Consider the following 12588-nt stretch of genomic DNA (forward strand, 5'->3'; position numbering starts at 1 on the left):
GGGATGTACAAATTCGTGAGTATTATAGTTTGTCCTGGATTTGGTTTGACCATGTCTGGAGCCTACATTAAGCTTAGAGAATTAGGCGGCGGCGCCTTCGAGGATGCGTCGGGTGGGATAAAGCACTAGGGCTAAAAATTTTGGATGGGGGAGGAGGCCGTCTATCGGTCCTTTTCAGGGCTAGGAGGAGGACCGTGGTCCAATTCTCAGAATTTTGCTGTGGGGGGAAACGAAGTAAATAAACAAATTAGGCCTTATATTGTAGTAGAATGTAAGCATTTTTGTTGGTTTTAGTGTATACTTCTTTAATCATTACTAATAACCTAAAATACTATGGCTGTTTGGATAATATGTGACATACCGCTAAAATTTAATATACATTATTCATAGAACTAACTGGTTATTTATATATTAAATGGTTATTCATATATTTCTGAATTTACTTTCCTCGCGCAATCTGAACTTCATGAAGAAGAGATGACGTGCAGGCCTAATTCATTCTTTGATTCGCTACTTCTGCTGCAGTAGACTAGTTTCGCTTACTTCCAGCTCATCAGTGTTGCTTGGTTACCAGTGATGAGTAAAGTACTATATATCAAAACTAACCAAAATGCTTACATATAAAAACAAAAACTGTGACGATATGTAACATGTTATCCAAACACCTAAAGTATATTAGGTTGTTAGTGGTGAGTGAGTGACTGATTTATTCATCAAAACCAAACAGTCGACAGTACATTAACGTAGGACCGTTACTTTGAACTTACCAGGTCAATTCTTGGAGGAGGGCACGTCTTGATTACGTCACGACTTGGGCAAATGTCACGAAACTTGCATGAGTCACCACACCAGACACATTTGTACCTGGGGTCGCGGGTCAAGCACAGAGAGCAGTCCAGATGGTTCCCGTGTTCAGTAAGTAGGTTACATTTGTACAACGTCACTGCGAAAACAAAGTACTTAGGCCTTTTTTTTCCTACTTCTTCTTGCAATCTCTAGAAACTTTTATATTGAACAGAAATGGTACACACCTTAAAAAGTTCTAAAAAATAGGCGTTTAATGTAGATGGTCAAACTTATCATGAACATATTTTGTAAATATTAATAACGTATTTATTAGTCGAAAATAAATGTTGGGAAATATGTAACGTTGGTGAGGATTTAGATTTAAAGAACTACTCGCCTGTTTTAGATAAGGACAACGTTTTCCTAGAAACAGACAGGAGCAGTCAAATCTCAAATATGTCTACACTGCGTAAAATACCCTTGAAACAATATCTCCTGCAGTGTTATATCAGTTTGATAAACGTTAGGAAACAATTAAGGTTATATGGCATTCATTAATTTACAAAATGTAAAGAAACAACTGATGTTACATAACATTCATGACTTCACTAAATGTTACATTCGTGTATTACTTCTACCAGAAGAGCACGAAAAATCGACAGTAACAACTGACAATAAATAGTCTTAATTATGAATAAAAGGCAAATTAGAAAAAGGTCTTATGGCCACTCTGCGTCAATTAGGTATCCTCGCTACTAACGAGGTTGGGCATGAGCGTCAGCAGAAATTTGTCCAAGGGCGGGGGGCAAAATAGCGTGAAATCGTGAACTGAATAAAAAAATTCATATACATGTGCTGAATGAATAAAGTTTCTCATTTTCCAGGGGGAAAGTGCCCCCTCTTGCCCCCATAACCTTTCAACTACAACTGCAGATCAGTAGGAATTAGCTTTACCCACAACATCTGGAGAATAGTGCATGTTAGCAGAAACCTTTTTTTTGTATTTAATCGACGTCACTCATATCTAATCGACGTCACTCACATTTAATCGACGTCACTCATATTTAATCGACGTCACTCACACTTGATGACTATGCTCATTATCTTGCAGCTGAATATTAATCTGCTATCTCTGTAAACGACCACGAGATATGAACTATAAATCCGATCCAATAGAATTAAGTAGATGTGTAATTTGACTAACTTTTGAGCTACAAATTGTACACCCAGCTCTGCCCTTGATGAAAATCCATTAGATCTAGTGAAAGTCTATAAGTAAAAGTGAACTCTCAGTCCATAACGGCCTTTCTTTTTGAAGCTCTTGTGATGTACTTTAAATGTATTACCTTAAAAGTTTTGCAGGTTATTTTAAGTCTTTTTTTTTTTCTTGAAAACGTGGAAAATACGCGTAATTGGTTGAAAATGAACAAAATCTATACAAGGATTTTCAGTAGCGTTCATTCTCCAAGAAAATTATTGTAAGACAAGGAAAGAGAGGTGTTGCAGTCGAGTCGAGAAACTTGACGGAAATGGCAAAGCGGTTGCGTCACTTGTTCTTCAAGGTAGCCCATTTCACAGTAGAGATGTGGTGAAGATTTCTACTGTCTGAATTTGGTACATTTAATGCATTAAATTTATTAATAATATTGAATTCTGATTCAACGGAAAACTATATTGTAATATAAAAAGTAAGATATATCCTAAAGAATATTACAGTTATGAAATACTTCTCTAATTCAGGATTAAGCGCTTATTCTAGCCCTAGTATAAACCGGAAATTAAATGGTATGAATCAGAAAAGAGCGGGAAACTTAAACAGCAGCAATATCGTTATTCTCCACATTGTAACAAGCCAAAATGTTGAAAATATTATTTACAGTTTTTGATTTGTAGAATGTTGTTTATGCTGTGATTTTTGTTCCAACTCAACTATTTAGAATAGCTATTACACTAATGATAAAAAAAAGTTAATTTTTAACATATGGGAAAGATTGGTATAAATTTGGTTTGCTTTTAAACTACTAAGTTAGCATGTTAAGTTTGGTCTGGATCTGTCAACTCGTTTACGATAAGATGCGTCGACAGACAGACAGAAAGTTTTCCTTGATATTGTATGGTTTGATATGAATAGCGTATATGTGAAGAACGTTGGTACCTCAATTTCTATACTCATCCCTACCTTGCTTCGTTTACCAGGGCTGAAAAAAAACCTCTTTATATCACTAGATATCTTGAGTTTATACACCACCTTTTCCTCTCATTTAAACCGTCAGAAGTGGTCAAAGTAACATTTTGTGCACGATTATTTGAGACGTTTGCTTACCTGTTGTTCTGTCTATAAGATACACTCCACGCCAAACTACTGCCAGGTCAACTTTTAGTTTTCCAGTCTGGGCTTTGTATGTATACTAAAGAGAGAGAAAAAACAGTACCGATTGGTGTAATATACTTCCACAAAACAGTACCTATTGGTGTAATATACTTCTACAAAAACAGTACCTATTGGTGTAATATACTTCTACAAAAACAGTACCTATTGGTGTAATATACTTCTACAAAAACAGTACTTATTGGTGTAATATACCTCTACAAAAAATTATTGATTTGGATAATATACCGCTACAAAAACTGTAGCGATTGGGGTAGCATACCTCTATAAAAACTGTACCGATTGGGGTAATATACCTCTATAAAAACTGTAACGATTGGGGTAGTATGCCTCTATAAAACTGTAACGATTGGGGTAGTATACCTCTATAAAAACTGTATTAATTGGGGTAGTATATCTCTATAAAAACTGTATCAATTGGGGTAGTATATCTCTATAAAAACTGTATCAATTGGGGTAGTATGCCTCTGTAAAAACTGTATCAATTGGGGTAGTATATCTCTATAAAAACTGTATCAATTGGGGTAGTATATCCTCTATAAAAACTGTATCATTGGGGTAGTATGCCTCTATAAAAACTGTAACGATTGGGGTAGTATATCTCTATAAAAATTGTACCGATTGGGGTAGTATATCTCTATAAAAACTGTACCGATTGGGGTAGTATGCCTCTATAAAAACTGTACCGATTGGGGTAGTATGCCTCTATAAAAACTGTAACGATTGGGGTAGTATACCTCTATAAAAACTGTACCGATTGGGGTAGTATATCTCTATAAAAACTGTACCGATTGGGGTAGTATATCTCTATAAAAACTGTACCGATTGGGGTAGTATACCTCTATAAAAACTGTATCAATTTGGGTAGTATATCTCTATAAAAACTGTACCGATTGGGGTAGTATACCTCTATAAAAACTGTATCAATTGGGGTAGTATGCCTCTATAAGAACTGTACCGATTGGGGTAGTATGCCTCTATAAAAACTGTACCGATTGGGGTAGTATGCCTCTATAAAAACTGTAACGATTGGGGTAGTATACCTCTATAAATACTGTACCGATTGGGGTAGTATGCCTCTATAAAAACTGTACCGATTGGGGTAGTATGCCTCTATAAAAACTGTATCAATTGGGGTAGTATGCCTCTGTAAAAACTGTACCGATTGGGGTAGTAAGCCTCTATAAAAACTGTACCGATTGGGGTAGTATATCTCTGTAAAAACTGTAACGATTGGGGTAGTATACCTCTATAAAAACTGTAATGATTGGGGTAGTATATCTCTGTAAAAACTGTAACGATTGGGTAGTATATCTCTGTAAAAACTGTACCGATTGGGGTAGTATATCTGTACAACACCAATATAGATTAGGAACGGTCAGTGCATATAGCTTCCTAATAGCTTTGTGCAAATATCATAAAAACCAACAAACCTAAAACTATTAACACAGAAGTTCAGTTTCTGGTGTTTATTATAAAAATATAAGGAGGGTCGCTGACAGAAAATAACTAACCCTGTGCATGGGGCCGGCTATAAGGATGTGGGGGGGGGATCCCCCAACCCTCTGAGGTTACAGAGAAAGTTGTTTATTTCCTAACCTTTACTTCTTCTCGTCGTTGTCTTTATTTCTAGTTGAAAATATTTCTTGGGGGTGGGGAGCTTTCACACATGCATATTGTGCGTAAAATATCGCATTAAGATCATATTTTAACTTGGCATTGAAATGCGTACGCCTAAAATTGGATACAGCGCTAGGATAAAAAGTTAAGAAAAGAAAAAAAAACACGTATGGAATGGAGGTCGCAGTAGCTTACAAATATGATGTTGTTAAAATGTTGAGTGAGTAAAAACAAAGCAGCAACAACAACTTACCACCGTCTTTGAACAGAAAATTCGGCTGCCAACAACTCGCGCTTCAACTACTTTTCTTTCACCTTCTGTTTCAATAACACACTGGATGTCGTTCTAAGGGAAGACAAAAACACATCGTTGTTGACTTCAAAAGGAATGACATTCTTAGTTACTCCTGAGCAGTAACTTGTAACAGACAAAAGACAGACCTAAAATGTTGTTCTTACCTATCTCTCATTTGAAAATAGAAAGTTGAGAAATGTAAAAAAAACACAAAAAAATAAGCAGTTTAACGTGATATTTATCACCAGTACTGAAGTTCGTTAGAAAAATGAATATATCAGTGTTTGAGGATTTTCTTAGTGTGATGTTTAACACTGTATAACACAGATTTGATTAAAACTAAAGGATGTTTTACAAAACATCCTTTAGTTTTGAACGAATATTTGGTTGTTTTCACTATGCAACGTTTGTTGCCTAGAGCTAGGCATAACTGGTTGTTTCAACCAATCACGTTTTATTGTTCCAATTCGCCGCGTTTGATTATTTCAACTAGGCACTATTGTTTTATTTCCATTAGACAAGTTTGGTTGTTTTCTGACGTCTTTATACTATGAAATGTCTGGTAAACATACTCAGACCCAGTTTGTGAAAAAAAAACAAAAAAACATTTCATTATCAATAATATTTTCCCCTATCTGTTGGAAATATTTGTTCTCCCCTTTCTTGGGTGGGTGGAACCGTTTTACACACACTCACAAAAAATGTGTACCAAAAATCATAGCCCTGAAGATTGTCTTTTTAATTGCCCTCCAGTGGCAAAGCTGTATGTCTTCGGACTTACAAACGGTAGAAACTGGGTTTCGATACCCGTGGTGGGTAGAACACAGATAGCCCATTGTGTAGATTTGTTCTTAATTACAATTTTTTAATTATTCTGTTTATTATAAGCTAAACTTTTTGTCTATAAATTATTTTTATTATTTAAATGTTTACGTTATAATAATCAAACTGATTGCCATATTGATTTCCAGCCTTTAACATATAATTACAAAAGTATTGTCCCACAGTGGCACAGCGGTATGTCCGCGGATTTATATCGCAAGTATTGTCTCCCAGTGGCACAGCGGTGTGTGTCCGCGGATTTATATCGCTAGGCCCGGCATGGCCTGTTGGTTAGGGCGCTTGACTCGCAAGCTGAGGGTCGCGGGTTCGAATCCCCGTCCCACCAAACATGCTCGCCCTTTCAGCCGTGGGGGCGTTATAATGTGATGGTCAATCCCACTGTTCGTTGGTAAAAGAGTAGCCCAAGAGTTGGCGGTGGGTGGTGATGACTAGCTGCCTTCCCTCTAGTCTTACACTGCTAAATTAGGGATGGTTAGCGCAGATAGCCCTCGTGTAGCTTTGTGCGAAATTCAAAAACAAACAATTTATATCGCTAGAAACCGGGTTTCGAAACCCGTGGTGGGCAGCGCACAGATAGCACCTTGAAAATATAGGTTTTCATAACATACTTGTTTTAAATGTCCACATATTATCCTACTAAATACTTTAGTTTTTTAGGGTTTTGCTCGGTGATTTTAGGTATAAGTTGTTGATAAATCTTCGAAGTAACATAATTCTCATTTATTAGAACAATTTGATGTGTGTATAAGGATACCCCCCCCCCTCCAGTGGCACAGCGGTATGTTTTTGATTTTTGATGTTGTTTGTTATTAAGCACAAAGCTACACAGTGGGCTATCTATGCTCTGCCCACAACGAGTATCGAAACCCGGTTTCTAGCATTGTAAGTCCGCAGACATACCGCTGAGCCACTGGGGGGCTTCAAAAATCTCTCAATGGAACATGTAGTTGCATTTCAACAACTTTTAATTTTTCTCCGTAGTATGCTCTCACAAATACACCAAAGTTACTCAATACCGTTAAAAAAAACGTTTATGTAAAATATAAAAGGTTTTAACTGTGAAACATGTCGTATTAGTTAAAATATATAAATAAAACTTTTCCTACCGAATTTTATTGCACAGACTTACCATGAACAATGGAAGATGTTTAACGTCAAGTTCAATTCGTCGATTTTCTCCGTCAGATAGCAAGATTTCGCTCTTCAGGTTTAATCTTGGACATCTGTGAAGGTCACGTCTTTCGGTGAGTTCGGGATCCTGCGATTTAGAATCACTTTGTTGAACAGTTTACAAACTTGGTTTTAAATGAATAATTGCAAGCCTACGATAGCAATCCTCCAGATCTGATGTTTTTACGACTGGATCAAAAAATTTTAGTAAGAAAACAAAATAATTTTGTTATTGTTATTGTGTATACGTATGTATTTAATTATTGGTAAAAAAAAATATCAGTAGCTCCTTGTGTTTCTATAATAATTTGTCTATATTTACTTACGTGAGCCTCTATCTTCACAACGGCGCCCTGGCAGGAGCTGGTGTTACGAATACACTCATTCTGGTAAAGGCACCATTTGCATTTCCAGGCACCACTCACACACCCGGAGCATCTGGAGAGAGATAACAAAAGGTTAATCACACACCCGGAGCATCTGGAGAGAGATAACAAAAGGTTAATCACACACCCGGAGCATCTAGAGAGAGATAACAAAAGGTTAATAATACACCCGGAGCATCTGAAGAGAGAGATAACAAAAGGTTAATAATACACCCGGAGCATCTGAAGAGAGAGATAACAAAAGGTTAATCACACTCCCGGAGCACCTGGAGAGAGATAACAAAAGGTTAATCACACACCCGGAGCACCTGGAGAGGGAGTTAACAAAAGGTTAATCACACACCCGGAGCACCTGGAGAGAGAGTTAACAAAAGGTTAATCACACACCCGGAGAGAGATAACAAAAGGTTAATCACACACCCGGAGCACCTGGAGAGATATAACAAAAGGTTAATCACACACCCGGAGCACCTGGAGAGAGATAACAAAAGGTTAATCGCATTCCCAGAACAGCTGGAAAGGGATTGGGATAACAAAAGGCTAGTACAAACTCGGAGCATCTGGAGGGAGATAATAAAAGGTTAATTCGATTATAGAGCGCGATCTATCTTCTGCTGATTAGCACCGTTCATGTTCTAGTTGATATTAAGAAACGGAACTCTTAAAACTCTTCAAGTCTTTCAAGAAGTCATTTATTTCAAAACTTTCATCTCTGACAATTCCTTGTTGTACACATTGTTTAAAACTTATTATGTTACTTAATAATTAAAAACAAAACAAATACGGCCTTCACCAACTTTTACATAATATCATATCAGGTGCTTTAGACCAATATTAACCGTCCGTTAAACATCAGACTTTAGGTTAGGTGCAGTTAACAGAAGTATAACTGAATCTAGAACAAAACTTCTGAGTAAAATCTGCCCCCAGTAAACTACTCAATTAGAGGGTGGAGCTTGTTAGTACTGGTGTACTTCATCGTCAACTGAAAATCGTAACCTGGCTTCTAATCGTTTAACTGACCACCACACTATAACAATGAAGGAGGCGTGATTTATATCATACAACTGGGAAATCTTTATTTCTACAACTATATGTTTTAGGCTTATAAACAATGTACTTTATTCTAACCTTAAGTGTACTAAGTATCAAATTTGTCCCCCTAAATATTTGATTATAAAAGACAGATTTTTCATTTAGACTGAATATATTTCCTGTTTCATAAAAACCAAAAATTATAGCTCTGTATGATTATCATAATTACTTCCTTTTTTTATATGCATATCTAATTAACCCCCTTCAAAACTAATAAAATGTATCTAGCCCGAATCGACGGTACATTAGCTCAGGTACGGATTATCACTCACGTTTTATGGACGCTACAGTCATAAAACTTGAATGGAATGTGAAGAAAATCTGTATTGGTTTCACTGGAACGCATTGCAAGATCCACAGTAACGTGATCTGAACAGATAGAGAGAGAGTTATATAACAAAACAATACTAACTTCATACTTTAAACAGGGAAACATTGTTATACTAAAACAATACTAACTGTATACTTTAAACAGGGAAACTCTGTTGTACTAAAACAATACTAACTTTAGACTTTTAAAGAGAGAAACTCTGTTATACTAAAACAATACTAACTTGAGACTTTAAACAGGGAAACTCTGTTATACTAAAACAATACTAACTTTAGACTTTAAAGAGAGAAACTCTGTTATAATAAAACAATACTAACTTTAGACTTTAAACAGGGAAACTCTGTTATACTAAAACAATACTAACTTTAGAGTTTAAACAAAGAAACGTAGTTATACTAAAACAATACTAACTTCATACTTTAAACACAGAAACAGAGAAACTTTCTTGTACCAAAACAATACTAACTTTAGACTTTAAACAGGGAACTTACTTATACTAAAACAATACTAACTTCATACTTTAAACAGAGAAACTTAGTTATACTAAAACAAGACTAACTTCATACTTTAAACAGAGAAACTTAGTTATACTAAAACAATACTAACTTCATACTTTAAACAGAGAAACTTTCTTGTACTAAAACAATACTAACTTTAGACTTTAAACAGGGAAACTCTGTTATACTAAAACAATACTAATATTAGACTTTAAACACAGAAAAAGATAAACTCTGTTATACTAAAACAATACTAACTTCATACTTTAAACACAGAAACAGAGAAACTTTCTTGTACTAAAACAATACTAACTTTAGACTTTAAACAGGGAACTCTGTTATACTAAAACAATATTAACTTTAGACTTTAAAGAGAGAAACTCTGTTATACTAAAGCAATACTAACTTTAGCCTTGAAAAATAGAGAAACTGTTATACTAAGACAATACTAACTGTATACTTTAAACAGGGAAACTCTGTTATACTAAAACAATACTAACTTTAGAGAAACGTTGTTATACTAAAACAATACTAACTTTAGACTTGAAACAGAGAAACTCTGTTATAATAAAACAATACTAAGTTCAGACTTCAAACAGAGAAACTATGTTATACTAAAACAATACTAAGTTCAGACTTTAAACAGAGAAACTTAGTTATACTAAAACAATACTAACTGTAAACTTTAAACAGAGAAACTTAGTTATACTAAAACAATACTAACTGTAAACTTTAAACAGAGAAACTCTGTTATAATAAAACAATACTAACTGTAAACTTCAGAGAAACTCTGTTATAATAAAACAATACTAACTGTAAACTTCAGAGAAACTCTGTTATAATAAAACAATACTAACTGTAGACTTTAAACAGAGAAACTCTGTTATACTAAAACAATACTAAGTTCAGACTTTAAACAGAGAAACTGTGTTATACTAAAACAATACTGACTGTAGACTTTAAACAGAGAAACTCTGTTATACTAAAACATAACTAACTGTAGACTTTAAACAGAAAACTCAGTTGTACTAAAACAATACTAACTTTAGACTTTAAACAGGGAATTCTGTTATACTAAAACAATACTGACTGTAGACTTTAAACAGAGAAACTCTGTTATAATAAAACAATACTAAGTTCAGACTTTAAACAGAGAAACTCTGTTATACTAAAACATAACTAACTGTAGACTTTACACAGAAAAACTCAGATGCACTAAAACAATACTAACTTTAGACTTTAAACAGAGAAACTTAGCTATACTAAAACAATACTAACTGTAGCCTTTAAACAGAGAAACTTAGTTATACTAAAACTAAAACAACTTCAGACTTTAATTTAAACAGAGAAACTTAGTTATACTAAAACAAAAACAACTTCAGACTTTAATTTAAACAGAGAAACTTAGTTATACTATACCATTAACTTACCATTTCCGTGTGGAATTGAAGGACGTTCCTTTAACAGAGGTGTCCTACAGGAAAGACCAGATTCTATGCTATTGGCGGTGGTGGGTGTGCTGTTCCCAAACACGCACAAATAATGTGCATCGTTAGGGAGTTTCGGAAGTTGGTTGATAACCAGTTTAATCTATTTGTAGTAAACATACATGTGACAAAGAACTACAGTACTTCAACATAAGCATTATTAAAACAAAATGGAATTTAAGTATTATTAAGATTTTCCATATGTTCATACACTATATCTGAACGTAGCAGGGCCATCGTGCACGTTGTTTACTCATATATATATATATCACTTAAGAAGGACATTGTGCGAGTTGTATACTGATATCTGTGTGTGTCTATATATATCTAAACTTAAGCAGGACATTGTGCGCGTTGTACACTGATATCTGTGTGTGTGTCAATTATCAGTGTACAACGCGCACAATGTCCTGCTTAAGTTTAGATATATATAGACACACACACACACAGATATCAGTGTACAATGCGCACAATGTCCTGCTTACGTTTAGATATATAGACACACGCAGAAATATCAGTGTACAACGCGCACAATGTCCTGCTTAAGTTTAGATATATATATAGACACACACACACATAGATATCAGTGTACAACGCGCACAATGTCCTGCTTAAGTTTAGATATATATATCAGTTTAAGAAACGATACTTATTGTTTAACATCTCAACTCCTAAAGTTGGTGTTTTATGTTCAAGCACTAACTTTGACTGTTTAAAAGATCATTTTTAAACAATGATTCAAGTAAATTTCCTCACGTAATGTATGTAATGCAATGTATCAATTTTCGCTTTAAACAATAGAGTGTACAACTCGCACAATGTCCTGCTTACGTTTAGATATATAGACACACGCAGAAATATCAGTGTACAACGCACACAATGTCCTGCTTACGTTTAGGTATATATATAGACACACACACACATAGATATCAGTGTACAACGCGCACAATGTCCTGCTTAAGTTTAGATGTATATAAAACACACACAGATATCAGTGTACAACGCGCACAATGTTCTGCTTACGTTTAGATATATAGACACACGCAGAAAGGTGGAATGGTTAAAACGTTATATTCTCAACAGTAAAAGTTAGTGCACGAACTTACACATTAACCGTAGGAGTTAATGTGTTAACCTACAAGCTACTTTTCTAGTATGAAGTGGAATGGTTAAAACGTAATTTCGATAAAGTTAGTGCAGAAACCTCAACATTAATTGTAGGAGTTAATGTGTTAAACTACAAACCACGTTGGTTTCTAGTCTGATGCGGATTGGTTGAAAACTGACCTCAACCATGGCATCCAAAGGAATCGTGTCCGGATCTACAGACTGGACATCTATACACTTTTGAGTGTCCATAGATAACCATCGAGTTGACCTATATCCGTGAGTTCCCGTGGCGTTTTGACATTCCATCTTCACCGTACACCTGTATTACAAGAAAAAAAAACGTATGTTTGTATTTGTGGCAAGGCTACTATGGCCATTTGTCACCGTCCCTAACTTTGAACCACTGACCGGGAGGGAAGATTTGTCACCGTCCTTAACTTTGAACCACTGACCGGGAGGGAAGATTTGTCACCGTCCCTAACTTTGAACCATTGACCGGGAGGGAAGATTTGTCACCGTCCCTAACTTTGAACGACTGACCGGGAGGGAAGATTTGTCACCGTCCCTAACTTTGAACCA

The 12588-nt window shown here is 35.3% G+C and overlaps 1 protein-coding gene across 1 annotated transcript in view; it reads right to left on the reverse strand.

Moving 5' to 3' along the window:
* Positions 1-12588, reverse strand: part of LOC106468620 (plexin-B-like) — a 69664-nt gene that overhangs the window by 38010 nt on the left and 19066 nt on the right. The window contains exons 5-12 of the mRNA XM_022396965.1: positions 12187-12328; positions 10843-11002; positions 8857-8953; positions 7430-7541; positions 7063-7191; positions 5049-5141; positions 3110-3194; positions 768-943 (exon numbers count right to left, since the gene is read on the reverse strand). Coding sequence (XP_022252673.1) covers positions 768-943; positions 3110-3194; positions 5049-5141; positions 7063-7191; positions 7430-7541; positions 8857-8953; positions 10843-11002; positions 12187-12328 — 994 coding nt within the window. The remainder of the gene's footprint in view (positions 1-767; positions 944-3109; positions 3195-5048; positions 5142-7062; positions 7192-7429; positions 7542-8856; positions 8954-10842; positions 11003-12186; positions 12329-12588) is intronic.

This window comes from Limulus polyphemus, unplaced genomic scaffold, assembly GCF_000517525.1.
Source record: "Limulus polyphemus unplaced genomic scaffold, Limulus_polyphemus-2.1.2 Scaffold3081, whole genome shotgun sequence".
Classification (NCBI taxonomy): domain Eukaryota; kingdom Metazoa; phylum Arthropoda; class Merostomata; order Xiphosura; family Limulidae; genus Limulus; species Limulus polyphemus.